The following is an 11,113-nucleotide window of genomic DNA, read 5'->3' on the forward strand; positions in this document are numbered from 1 at the left end:
GTCCAGGGAACAGAGCTGGGAAGGGGCTGGAGCAGCAGGAGCAGCTGAGGGAGCTGGGGGGGCTCAGCCTGGAGAAAAGGAGGCTCAGGGGGGACCTTCTGGCTCTGCAAGTCCCTGACAGGAGGGGGGAGCTCCCAGGGAACAAGGGACAGGAGGAGAGGGAACGGCCTCCAGCTGTGCCAGGGGAGGGTCAGGTTGGACATCAGGAGGAATTTCTGCATGGAAAGGGAGGTCAGGCCTTGGCAGGGGCTGCCCAGGGAGGTGACGGAGTCCTGGTCCCTGAAGGTGTCCAAGGCAAGCCTGGACGTGGCGCTCAGAGCTCTGGGCTGGGTGACAAGGTGGTTGACAACTGGTCAGAGGCCAGACTCGATGATCTCAGAGCTCTTTTCCACCTCAGCAATCCCTCTGCTCCCGGTTTGATAATCCCGAGGGCAGCGGGGGGGGAGTGATAGCGTGCGAGCCGCGTGAGGCTCTTGTCCAGCAGGGGGCGCTGTGCGCGCCGCCAGGGGCGGGGCCGGCGGGGGGCGTGTCCTGCCCGTGCCCCGCCCCCCCCGCGCTGTCCCCGCTGCCGCTCCGGGAGGCGGCAGGAGCGCCGGCGCCATGGTGAAGATCGCCTTCAACTCGCCCTTCGCGCTCAAGGACGAGCCCAAGAAAGAGGCGGCCGAGGCGCTCGTGGCCGACAAGGTGCGGGCGCGGCGGTGTCGCGGGCGGCGGCGGCGGCGGCGGGAGCGGGGCGGTGTTGGGGGGGGGAGCGGGAGGAGGTGAAGCCGCCGCCGCCGCCATTTTCTCGCGGCCGGGGGAGGCAGCGGCGGCCGCGGGGCCCGGGCTCGTGTGGGGCCGCTGCCCCGGGCGGGTGCGGGAGGGTCGCTGCCCGCAGGGCGAGGGGCCGCGGTGCCGCTGTGCTGTGCCGCGCCGCGACACCCCCGGACGGCACCGGGTGTTTATCTCGCAGCTGGGCCCGAGCCAGCGCCGCGTTTCCTGACGGGGCTTTAAAGCTCCCAGCCCGTGCCCGGGGGGAGCGCGGGGAAAGGGCCCCCCCGGCAGCGCCTTCCAGGCAAACAAAGCGGGACAGCGCTCGTCCTGCGGCGCCCGGAGCCTCCCGGGGAGGCGGCTGAGTGGCGCTTAAATTAAGAAACCTGCCATAAAGGGTTTTAAATAGAAACCCGGGCGAGCGCCCTGCGGTTGGCTTTTCCTTCCCAGAGAGCCGCGCGTCTCTGGCTCGGGTAGAACCTTCCCAGTTTGTGGGACATTCGTTCTGAAGATGCCTTGCTCTTAGTCGGAGGAGCTCACCCTCTGGGTAAATACAGCAGTGGCTCTGCAGGGGGAATGTGGGGTGATCCGAGTTTATTTGTAATGAGGGAGTGAGGAAACTTAAAAAAGCAACAACAGAACTCGTGGAGTTGGACTCTAGTGTCTGGGGTTTTTTTCTTTTTTTTTCCCCTTCTAAGCTGTAATCAGGAAAGGCAGTTGGCCTTCCAGCCCACTCAGCCTCACCTGAAATAGCCTCCCTTTAGAAGGAGAAGGGATGGAGAGTGATTTTATTGCTCAGTGCACTCTTCTGAGCTTTAGGACTTTTACGTGTGCACGTTTAATACAGTAGCTCCGAGTTACAAGATCAAAAGGATGGAGAGAAAGTAGGGAAACAGGGTAGATAAATAATTTAAATTTTGAAGATGTCATTAATCAGTTTCTTGTGGAACAAACTCATCAGCTACTCCTGAGGCAACTTCTTATACATATATATATATTTACAGCCCTGTACCGTGCAAGTTCTGAACATAATAGTTCTAATAAACACCTACACTCCTTTTTTTCTTCTCATGGGAGTTACTCCTCTCGATTTGGAATATTCTCAGTGTTTGCACTACGTGGGTTTTTAACAGCTCTTCACTCTGACTTCAGGGCTTGGAGTTGCCTGTAAACATCAAGTTCATAATTTTACTCCAAGACAAACTTGTTCGAGTGGTTGTTAATGTCTCCTTTTTGCTGGAATATTTGTGCAGAGCAAACAAGCTTAAGGGCTCATGTTGGCTGAAACAGCACAATAAAAGTCCCCTGGAATATCTGCACGAAATCCTTGAGGTTGCAGAATACCCTCCCTGCAGAGTCTTTGGGGTGGGACTGACTGGCAACAGTGTTAAAATAAGTGATTTTTCTTTTCCTGTCTTACTCCTCATTTGTAACAAGGTCTAAGCTTGTTACAGCTTAGCACTGCATTTTCTGTGTAGGTTTTTTAATGATTTTTATCTGTTATTTTTGAGCAGAGGTTTTGTAACCCACTGGAGCAAAGTCTTATTGTGTTCTCAGCTCTGTCAGCCCTTCAGGTTGAGCTGCCCACATTGCTGCTTAATGTGCTAAAATCCCTTTGCCCTGTTTGAAATAGGTGTAGTGCGAGTGCAGCTAATTACACGTCGACATCATCCCGGCACTGGGATGGCTGGGGTGCCAAAACTGCTGCAGACTGGTGTGTTCAAGTAGTGACAGGCTGGGTGAGTAAGGCACTGAAAGGTGTAGGTTCAGGTGGGAGAATGTGAAGAGAACAGAATTAATAAAGCTGGTTAACCCTGAAAAATGCTTTTCACGTAGCACCATATAAATGTGGCATAATTCTGACTTGAAGTTGAGTTTGCTTTTTCAGGTTTTTTGTTTTGTTTTGAACAAATGCTTATCAAGCCAATTGTAGCAGCTTGTGTCTTGCTGAAGCAACATTTTTGTGTTTGGAGGATGTGCGAGTGGAATGTGGGAGTATTGACTTTCACAAAACAGCTTGGGTTTTGTTTCAGGACTTGCATAACTGATGTTTGACTTTTATGCTGCTGCATCTTGCTGAGCAGGGAATATGTGGAGCCTTGGTGATAATGCTGTGGCTTGTTGTGAGCACAGGTCACTTCATGTGCTGTGTTCTCTGGGAGTGCAGACAGTGGGACCCAGTGAAGGCCGTGGAAGCTGCTGTGCCCAGTCCAGCCACTGACTGGGAGCACCTCACAGGAAAAGGTCTTTTACTGTGCAATCCAGTCTTCTTCCTTCCTGACCAGTACAAAGAGCAGGTCTTGAAAGTGAGCTACTAAATCCCAGAATCAGGAATCATTAAAGGGACATAGTTGACCAAATACAGAGGTTATCTAAATGTTGTGGGTTTGGTTGTTTTGGGGTTTTGCCTTTTTTTTTTTTTTTTTTCATTTGGAAGACCCAAACCCAGTGTGTGTTTGCCCAAAGGAAATGTCTCTTCTGATGGTTTGGTGTTTCAAAGTATTTTTGCTGTTCCCCTCTCCACTTGGCTTGTGTCAGCCTTTCACCTGGAAGTCTGGGAAGGTGCTGAAGGAACTCTGGAGGGTTAAATCTGCCATTCAGACACCACCACTGCAGTTCTGGTTGGTATTGCTCAACTCACCACCATGTTATGTGAGAGTAGTTTCCCTTGGGTGCAGTCATCTTGTGTTTGAGGGAACACCAGGTGAGAGTAGAACAAGGTATTGGACTAAAGAGGGATGTTTCAGGCTGCTAGAAACAAAACTTCCTGGGATTTGGGTAGAAGAGGCCGTATTTTGAAGCTGCAGGGTAGGATGTGCCACAGGGCCTTGTTTTTATTTGGCATAGTTGAAAGCTGAGTTTAAGCTGACGAGTGGTTTTCTTTCAGAGTGGACTTTGCTTGTGCATATTAAAACTTCTTAAACCTGGTGGCCTGTGCCAGTTGTCTGTTCCCCAGCCACCAAAGTCGCATCTTGGCTTCGTCTCTTAATCCAGCTTTGTGAGGAAAGTAGTGTTAGTGCACGTGATAGCAAGAGGAGGAGAGGGAAGAGGCCTGAAAACACTCTGTTCCTCAATGACCTTGATCTACAAATCCTGCTTTTTCTTTGAACTATGTTGTAGCTGCAGCACTGTATCTTTATTATTAAAGTTATTTAAATTTCTTACACTTCAAATAGTTTCTGGACAAAGGTTTGTCTAGAAAACATCATCTAACTAAGAAAATACTCTCAGGGCTGTTTGAAAATTGATCTTAATCTGATGCAGTAATATTTCATGTAAGTGTTTTCTTATTGTATGATGCTGGCTTGCAGTTCTCACAGAAGACGATGGTGGGTCGAAGTGAAGCAGTCAATAACAGCTCACTTTAAATTCAGAGCAGCTGCACTTTCTAAGTTCTCATCCCTCTTTATTTCAAGGACCCAGAAGTTGCCACACACAGGGGTGAAAGCTCGTCTGGAAGATGCCTGTTGACTCTGCTGGGTCTCGCCTTCATCTTGGCGGGGGTGGTTGTTGGAGGAGCCTGCATCTACAAGTATTTCATGCCCAAGGTAATCTCCAAGTTCTTTTTTGTTTAAGCAGCAGTGAATATAAGAGTGTAATTATAAATGGATTACACTACACTGGAAAACCTTCAGGAAGTGGGATGTGAGGACCGCGGTGTCCTCTGTAAGAGCTGCAGGTGTGACAGGCCTGTGCTGTGTCACAGCAGAGCTGTCAGAGCTGCAGCTTTCAGGCTCGTGTGCTGTGCCTAACCAGCCTGCTCTCCCAGCACAAGGTGTACCGAGGGGAGATGTGCTACTTTGAGAACGAGGGCCGGGAGCGGGCGGCCGAGCCGTACTTCCTGCCCATCGCCGAGGAGGCCGAGATCCGCGAGGACGACAACATCGCCATCATCGACGTACCCGTGCCCAAGTTCTCCGACAGCGACCCCGCCGCCATCGTGCACGACTTCGACAGGGTGAGGCCCGGCGGGCACGGCACGGCCCCGGGGCTGCCACTCTGGGGCCTCACGGCTCTGCCAGGGCGAGCTGCTCTTCGGGGTCGGGTTCAGTGTGGGAGATCTGACCCCTTGGACTCTGCAACAGGATTAACTTTGCCGGGGTGTTGGAGTCATGTGGGGGTGAACTCCTCTCCCTGAGTTGTTTCTCAGGAAGATACATCTCCCTGCGATGCAACTTTAAATATTGTTGCCCATGGGATGTCAGGAACCCCCTGTAAATGGCAGTGAGGGTAGAAGAATATTGTAAATGTGAGCTAGGAAACTGAGGATTCAGCCTACAGCTTTGCCAAACTTACAGCAAAATGCAGGATTGCTAACAGGTGTGGGCCTTGGAGAAGGGAATTGAAAAAGCACTTGAAGCAGCTGAAACCTTGACCTGACAACACTGTGTTACTTGCATGGGTTTTCTGTGAGGCCAAGATGGGAGGATGGCTTTAATTTGACTTTTTTATTGAAGTCATGGCAGTAGTATTAACATTTATCCTTAGTCAGCTGTAAAAGCTCTGGTAGGTTGTTTGTAAAGCCAACCTTGGCAATGTTGATAGAATAAATAGATAATTCTGGTTTCTGCAGTTCTTGTGCTCGGTGGTAATGCTGATGAGACCTTCTAGAGCTTAATACTTTTCCTGAAGAACTATTTACAGGGAGTGATTGTTTCTCAGCAGCTGGCTACCTTTTGTTTGCACTGTGCCTAATTAGACCTCTTCAGTTTTGAGAGTGTGATCACAAATACTTCCTCTGTGTTAGTACAAACTGTACTCCTTTAGAATTATGATAAAAACTGCTTTTATAGTCAGCTTTCTATTCTGTACAGAAGTTTTGTAAACTATCACCGTAACCACTTTTGGCTTGCAAAGCTGTTAACATTTCAGTTCTCACAGTAGACAGTTCCTGAATGCATCTCTTGAGAGTAGCTGTGTGTGATCTCAGCTTCTTCAGCTTCCTCCTTAGTCCTTGTAAAGCTGTGTTTTAATAATCCAAGGCCCCCTTAATTAATTGAAACCTTATTTTTCTAAAATAGCTTTTGACAGCGTATCTCGACTTGCAACTGGGCAACTGCTACGTGATCCCCCTGAACACGTCCATAGTGATGCCTCCAAGGAACCTGATGGATCTCTTTGCAAAGCTGGCGGTATGTGGAGCTTTGCTGCTGACTTGTGCTGACAAGATGGCTTTTGATAAGAGAGCTGGTGCTGCTCCTGAACTCCAGGCTCTTACTGGAACAGTCCTCCTGCCATCAAAGTCCATAATCCCCCGGCTCAGTCACTGTGCTGGAGTTAAGGCCAGCTGTCAGTGGATATTATGTTGAGTAGATTCATGCCTAATGCTCTTATTAATACCTGGCTTTATGAGAGCTGAAAGCAACCAGCAGATAAGGTTAAATTTAGCTGTTAGAAAGGAATTTGATAAATCTCCAAATATCATTGAAAGCCTAAACCTGAAAGTTCCTCCCGGAAAGCTCGTTTGCCCCGTGAGAGTTTTGATGAAAAGAACAATGGTAACTTGTTCCCTTGTTGTTGGCACTGCAGTTATGAGCTCACCACAAGCATTTGGACTCTTCAGTCACTAAAACTGGTGTTTTTCCAAGGTGACTTATGGGTCAAGTTCATAGAGCTTGCTGCTACTTCCCAATTAAATGCAGTACGCAGCTGTGGGGTGTCAAATGGAATTTTTAAAAAAGTCATTGACTGTTTTAGACCTAATTCGAGAGGCCACTGGTCTTGTTTGCTTCTTGAAGACAAGCTCTGTGTCTCCCTGGAGCATCTCCCTGCCTCTGTTTTTAGGAGTTGCTTGTGAGGGGTGGGAAGCTGTTTGTAGTGCTGTGATCTTCTGATGAAGCCTTTCGTGTGTTGCCCTGCTTTTTTTATATTAGAAATATATTGCCTCAAACCTGGAACCTTTCACAATACTTTGTTTCTTCTTTAACTGCAAACTTTGTTGTGCACAAATAAACTTGGCCAGGTTCTGTTTACGTTTGCTTCACATGAGGCCGGCAGCGTTGAGGTTAAATGTGCTTTGTTTGGGTGTAACTGCAACTGTTTGAAATGGCCTTTGTCAGGTTTTAACTTCTCTGGTATGCAGCTGGTCAAGCCCAGCATATCTTAGTATTAAATAGAAGGAAAGCTGCAATCTGCAGCCTGAAGCCCTTCCAAAGCAAGGAGTAAAATGTAGAGGTTTGTCTGTTAGCAGAAATCTGTATCTCCAGGTTTTTTCTCTTTCAGACTGGCTCTTACCTGCCTCAGACCTACCTGGTCCGTGAGGAGATGGTGGTCACAGAGGAGATTGATAATGTGTCTGATCTGGGCATCTTCATCTACCAGCTCTGTGTGGGAAAAGAGACCTTCAGACTCCAGCGCAGAGACCAGATCCTGGGTAAGTTCCCCTCAGTAACAAAATAAATCTATTGTTCTGTAGGGAGGAGGGAGGTACTTAAACCCTGGGAGTTTTTACACTTGGAAATCTGAGTGCTGAGCATGAGCTGAGGCCAAGCATAGATGTGCTGGGTATTTCCTGTGCTTCCATGTATGTGTCACTTGAACATGCTGAGAAAGTTTCACTTACAGAATTATAGGTCACATGCCCAAGCCAAATTGGAATTTAAGCTTATTTCTGTTATGTCTTTTGGTTGAAGTTGTAAGTTAGTTTGGCCCCAAAATTCATATAATCTGTCAGATAATGTGAGCCTCTGTAGGTGCAGCTTATTCTGTCACTGTCCTATCTAAAACTGGGTTACAGGAACACCAAGTACAAACATTATCTTCTGCTTCACTTGCTCTGAAAAACAAAGTAATTGAACAGTGAGCTCCGGACATCCCAGACTTCCTCTCTGAAAGAGGAAGGACACTTCAGAGGAGCTGCTGAGCTGTTCCTTCACTGCCTGTCTCCTCCTGCCACCCTGCCATTCTGAGGAAGAGCCTGAGGTGTCAGTGCTTTGACCTTCTGGGAGGAGGCCTGGGGTGCAGAAATCCGTTGCTGTGAATTTTGGTTTGCTGTAGCTCTTCAATCATTTCACATCTGCTGCTCCCACCAAACCCAGGGAGCTAATCCTTTGTCAGATAGAGCCTTTCAGAATGCAAATGTTTGGTTTGTTGGAACTCTCTGCTCCTGTTTTCCTGCCAAGCTCTTAGGCAAGAGTTCCCTCAGCCCAGTTGCAGCATCAGGAGCCACATGTGCTGCTTGTACAGTGTCCTGTTCTGGATGGAGGGCAGGCTCCCTGTGTGGGAACATTAAAGGGATTCTTTGTAACTCATGGTGTAGGGCACGTGAAGGCTGAGGAACTGCTGCCCTCCTGGGAGGGAGAGGCACGTGTCTGTGAGCTGTTGGGAGGGTGATTTTTGGGAACAGGGCTAAATTGACAGCTGCTGTCACTGCAAGTCTGCAGACAGTACTGTGAAGAGTGTTTGTGATGTTTCCTTAAATCATCCTGCTAGAGCATGTTGTTGACATCTTCACTGCAGAGTAAAAGATTTCTACAGAATTCTTGCACAAAAGGATTCTGGTAAATGAATAATGTTTCCTGGAACTGTTGCTGTGCTGTAACTCTCCTTGTTTGCCTGTGGAGGGGAGAGGGTGGAAAGTCAAGTCAAACAGCAGACTGCTGCTGCTGAGGAGAAAATTGTTCAGGGCTTGTCTTGCCTTCCCAATCACATTTATTATTATTATTATTAACAAGAATAACAATAATAATAATAAAGCACACCTTTATTGCAGCATGTCCGAGCCATGCACACATAGATCAGAAATGGATAAAGTCCTTTAGCTTCTCTCATGTAGCTGTTGCTTTGGCTCTTGGATTTTGTAGAGTTCCTGGGTGATCTGTTGGATCAAACTGACCTCAGGTTCTGTGACAGTCCCCTGGATTTCTAACTTGAAGGCCTGGGAGAAACCAGACAGGTCATCCTGGTAGATGGGCATTGGAAACTTCATCTTAATGCCTTGGAATTGCAGCACAGCCTGTTTTAAGTGTTCATAAACTACAGCAGTGCCCTGCTGGGTTTGGTTTAAGAGCTAGTGCTTCTCTTGCTTACTGTGAACATTCTCTGCTTATTAAGCAATGCATAAATCTTCTCTTAATTGCTGAAGTGCCTTAGGTGAGCAGCTTGTCTTTGATTCTAGAACTGCTCTGTTCTTGTCCCCTAGTGAAGAGTCACAGCTGATACAGGTAAACTGCCTGGGTCAGACCCAATGCTGGCATGTCCCAAAATAGAGAAAATCACTTTAGTAGTGTTAGGAAAAACTTGAACTGAGTGGCAAATCCTCCCAAGGTGAAGGCAGCTCTGCAGAGCACACCCTGGGAAATGCACACTGGGTGGGGGATTTCTGATGGAAAACAACCCAATGCCAGGCTCTGCTGGCAACTCCTGGCTGAAGAAACACGATGTACTGAGTGATGGTATCTTGCTGCTGTTTGTGATGATACAAACCTGGCAGTCCTTGCTGCTGGGCTGTGCTTTACTCAGCTCTCGTCCTCTCTCGTCCCCAGGTGTGCAGAAACGGGCAGCAGAGAACTGTCACTCCATCAGACACTTCGAGAACTCTTTCGTTGTTGAGACAAAGATCTGTCAGCAGTGAAGGGTGGTGGGTGAGAGGTGACCTGTTCACACCTCCCTTGGGAAGTCTGAGCTTTAGACATCGACTTCTGAAATTAAACCGTGCAGTGATAATCAAAAGCCTTATGCATCTTCTGTGTACTGCTTGTATTTCAAAAGACAAAGTCACCATTTCAGCTTTCGTTGATCCTTGGTATAACTTTTTAGTTGTCTCATGTAAAACTTAAATTGGAGTAAGGGTTTTTTTTTTTTTAGAAGGCTAATACCAGTTTATCTGTTGAATGTGTTTGATTTAGTGTAACCTGGGAATGGCAGAAAAATATATATATATATATAAAAATGTTAACCAGTTCCTTGGCTGGAACCAGTTATGTTCACCTTAACTTTCACAGAATGATTAATATTAATAATCTGTGGTTTGCACATCTTGTGTAGTTCTGTAGAGTAGCTCTGCACTCCCTGTCCTGGCTCAGCCCCCCTGATCCGGATCATTAAAGGTTTATTTTAACGACCATGTGTGAAGCATGTAAAATCCAAGCTCAGTGACCAGAAACCTTTAACACTACCCTGTTTTTTTTGTGCAATTACTGTATTGAATTCGTATGTATATTTGGAACCTTCCCCGAGCTTACGTTGAGTTCTTCTCCCTCGGTTTGGTTTTGTGGCATTTAGTTGTTAGATTTGGATAGAGTTGCTCTTAAAGCTTGTCAGTATTTTTGGTTAGGACTTGGTTTATCCCATAACTTCCTCTTTCAAGGATCTCTTCTGCTGTAGCTCACTTGTGAATGTGACTGTAGTTGTAAACTTAAACTACTCCAGCTTATATAAACTTTTTAGATCAACTTTTTATGAGCAAGTAGCTTTACTGCTGCAGTCAGAGCAATGTTCCTTTTTTTTGAAAGCTGCAGTTTAAAGATAACCAAGAGTTAGTGTCCTGCAGTCGATAAACTCGAGAGTTTTATTAAGGGACTTTATATTGGCATAAATTCTGCAACCCTATAATAAATGTTTCTCTAAAACTTTGGTGTTTGTGTGACTTCCTGGTGCTCAGAGGTGAGGGGAGTGATGCTGGGGGCCTGGGGCAGCGTGCAGTGCTCTTCCTTTCACCCCTCTTAATCTCTTTCTCAGCTTGTGAAGCTGGATTTCCTCTTCCTGGTGCTGTGGAAATGCTTTGTGGTGCCAAACAAGCTCGAGGAGCAGAGGGAAGAAAAGACACCTCACTCCAGCTCTGAATATTGTGTGAAATGCAGCCATGATCCCCACGGGGAGCTCTGCCTGTGGTCAGTGCTGGAAGCTGAGCAGAGCACTTGGGGCACAGCAAGGCAGGGGTGTCTTTAGCAATTCATTTGAATATTGGTGTTGATGAGGCTGTGGTGGAAGGTTGGCCTGTCCCAGTGTGCCCAGGGCACTGTTAATGAGGAGGTTGTTCAGCGTGTCATGATAGACTGAGGCAGCGGAGGGTTAATGAGCAGTTTGGGGTCAGCTCTGCCCCTGAGCTCTGCTGGGCTGAGAGCTCAGAGAGAACAGCCCTGCAGTGAAATGTCTGTGACTCAAAGAGCTAAAGTGTGTCCTGACCCCTTCTGGCTTTCCTGGAAAGTAGCTGGGATTATACAGCTGGAAGGAAAACAGCAGGATTTCTGTGCAGAGGACTGGGGGGAGTGAGAAGTGGCTGTGGGAGTCAGTCATTGCTCATGAAACTCTGCAGAGGAGAGAACACAGGAATTCTAACACAGAGACCAACACAGCTCTTCCCCCGAGGTGTTGGGTGATGCCATGCAGAGGATGTGTCCCAAAACTACAACTTTGGCTCTAA

General features: G+C 47.6%; 1 protein-coding gene across 1 annotated transcript; it reads left to right on the forward strand.

The window, feature by feature from the left end:
• The first annotated feature begins 544 nt into the window (after positions 1-544).
• On the forward strand, positions 545-10,319 carry ITM2A (integral membrane protein 2A). Its single transcript, XM_027663143.1, has 6 exons — positions 545-684; positions 4,167-4,298; positions 4,520-4,708; positions 5,772-5,882; positions 6,973-7,123; positions 9,234-10,319. Exons 1-6 carry the CDS (start codon positions 601-603, stop codon positions 9,320-9,322), a joined length of 756 nt encoding a protein of 251 aa, XP_027518944.1. The 5' UTR covers positions 545-600; the 3' UTR covers positions 9,323-10,319.
• The last annotated feature ends 794 nt before the right edge of the window (positions 10,320-11,113 follow it).

Source organism: Corapipo altera, unplaced genomic scaffold (genome assembly GCF_003945725.1).
Source record: "Corapipo altera isolate COAL_440 unplaced genomic scaffold, ASM394572v1 107b, whole genome shotgun sequence".
Classification (NCBI taxonomy): Eukaryota; Metazoa; Chordata; class Aves; order Passeriformes; family Pipridae; genus Corapipo; species Corapipo altera.

Excerpts from the sequence above, each read along its gene's own strand:
- ITM2A (XM_027663143.1), top strand. The coding sequence starts at position 601 with ATGGTGAAGATCGCCTTCAACTCGCCCTTCGCGCTCAAGGACGAGCCC. Across the intron at positions 685-4,166 it reads AGGCGCTCGTGGCCGACAAG|GACCCAGAAGTTGCCACACA; the intron begins GTGCGGGCGCGG and ends CTTTATTTCAAG. Across the intron at positions 7,124-9,233 it reads GCGCAGAGACCAGATCCTGG|GTGTGCAGAAACGGGCAGCA; the intron begins GTAAGTTCCCCT and ends TCTCGTCCCCAG.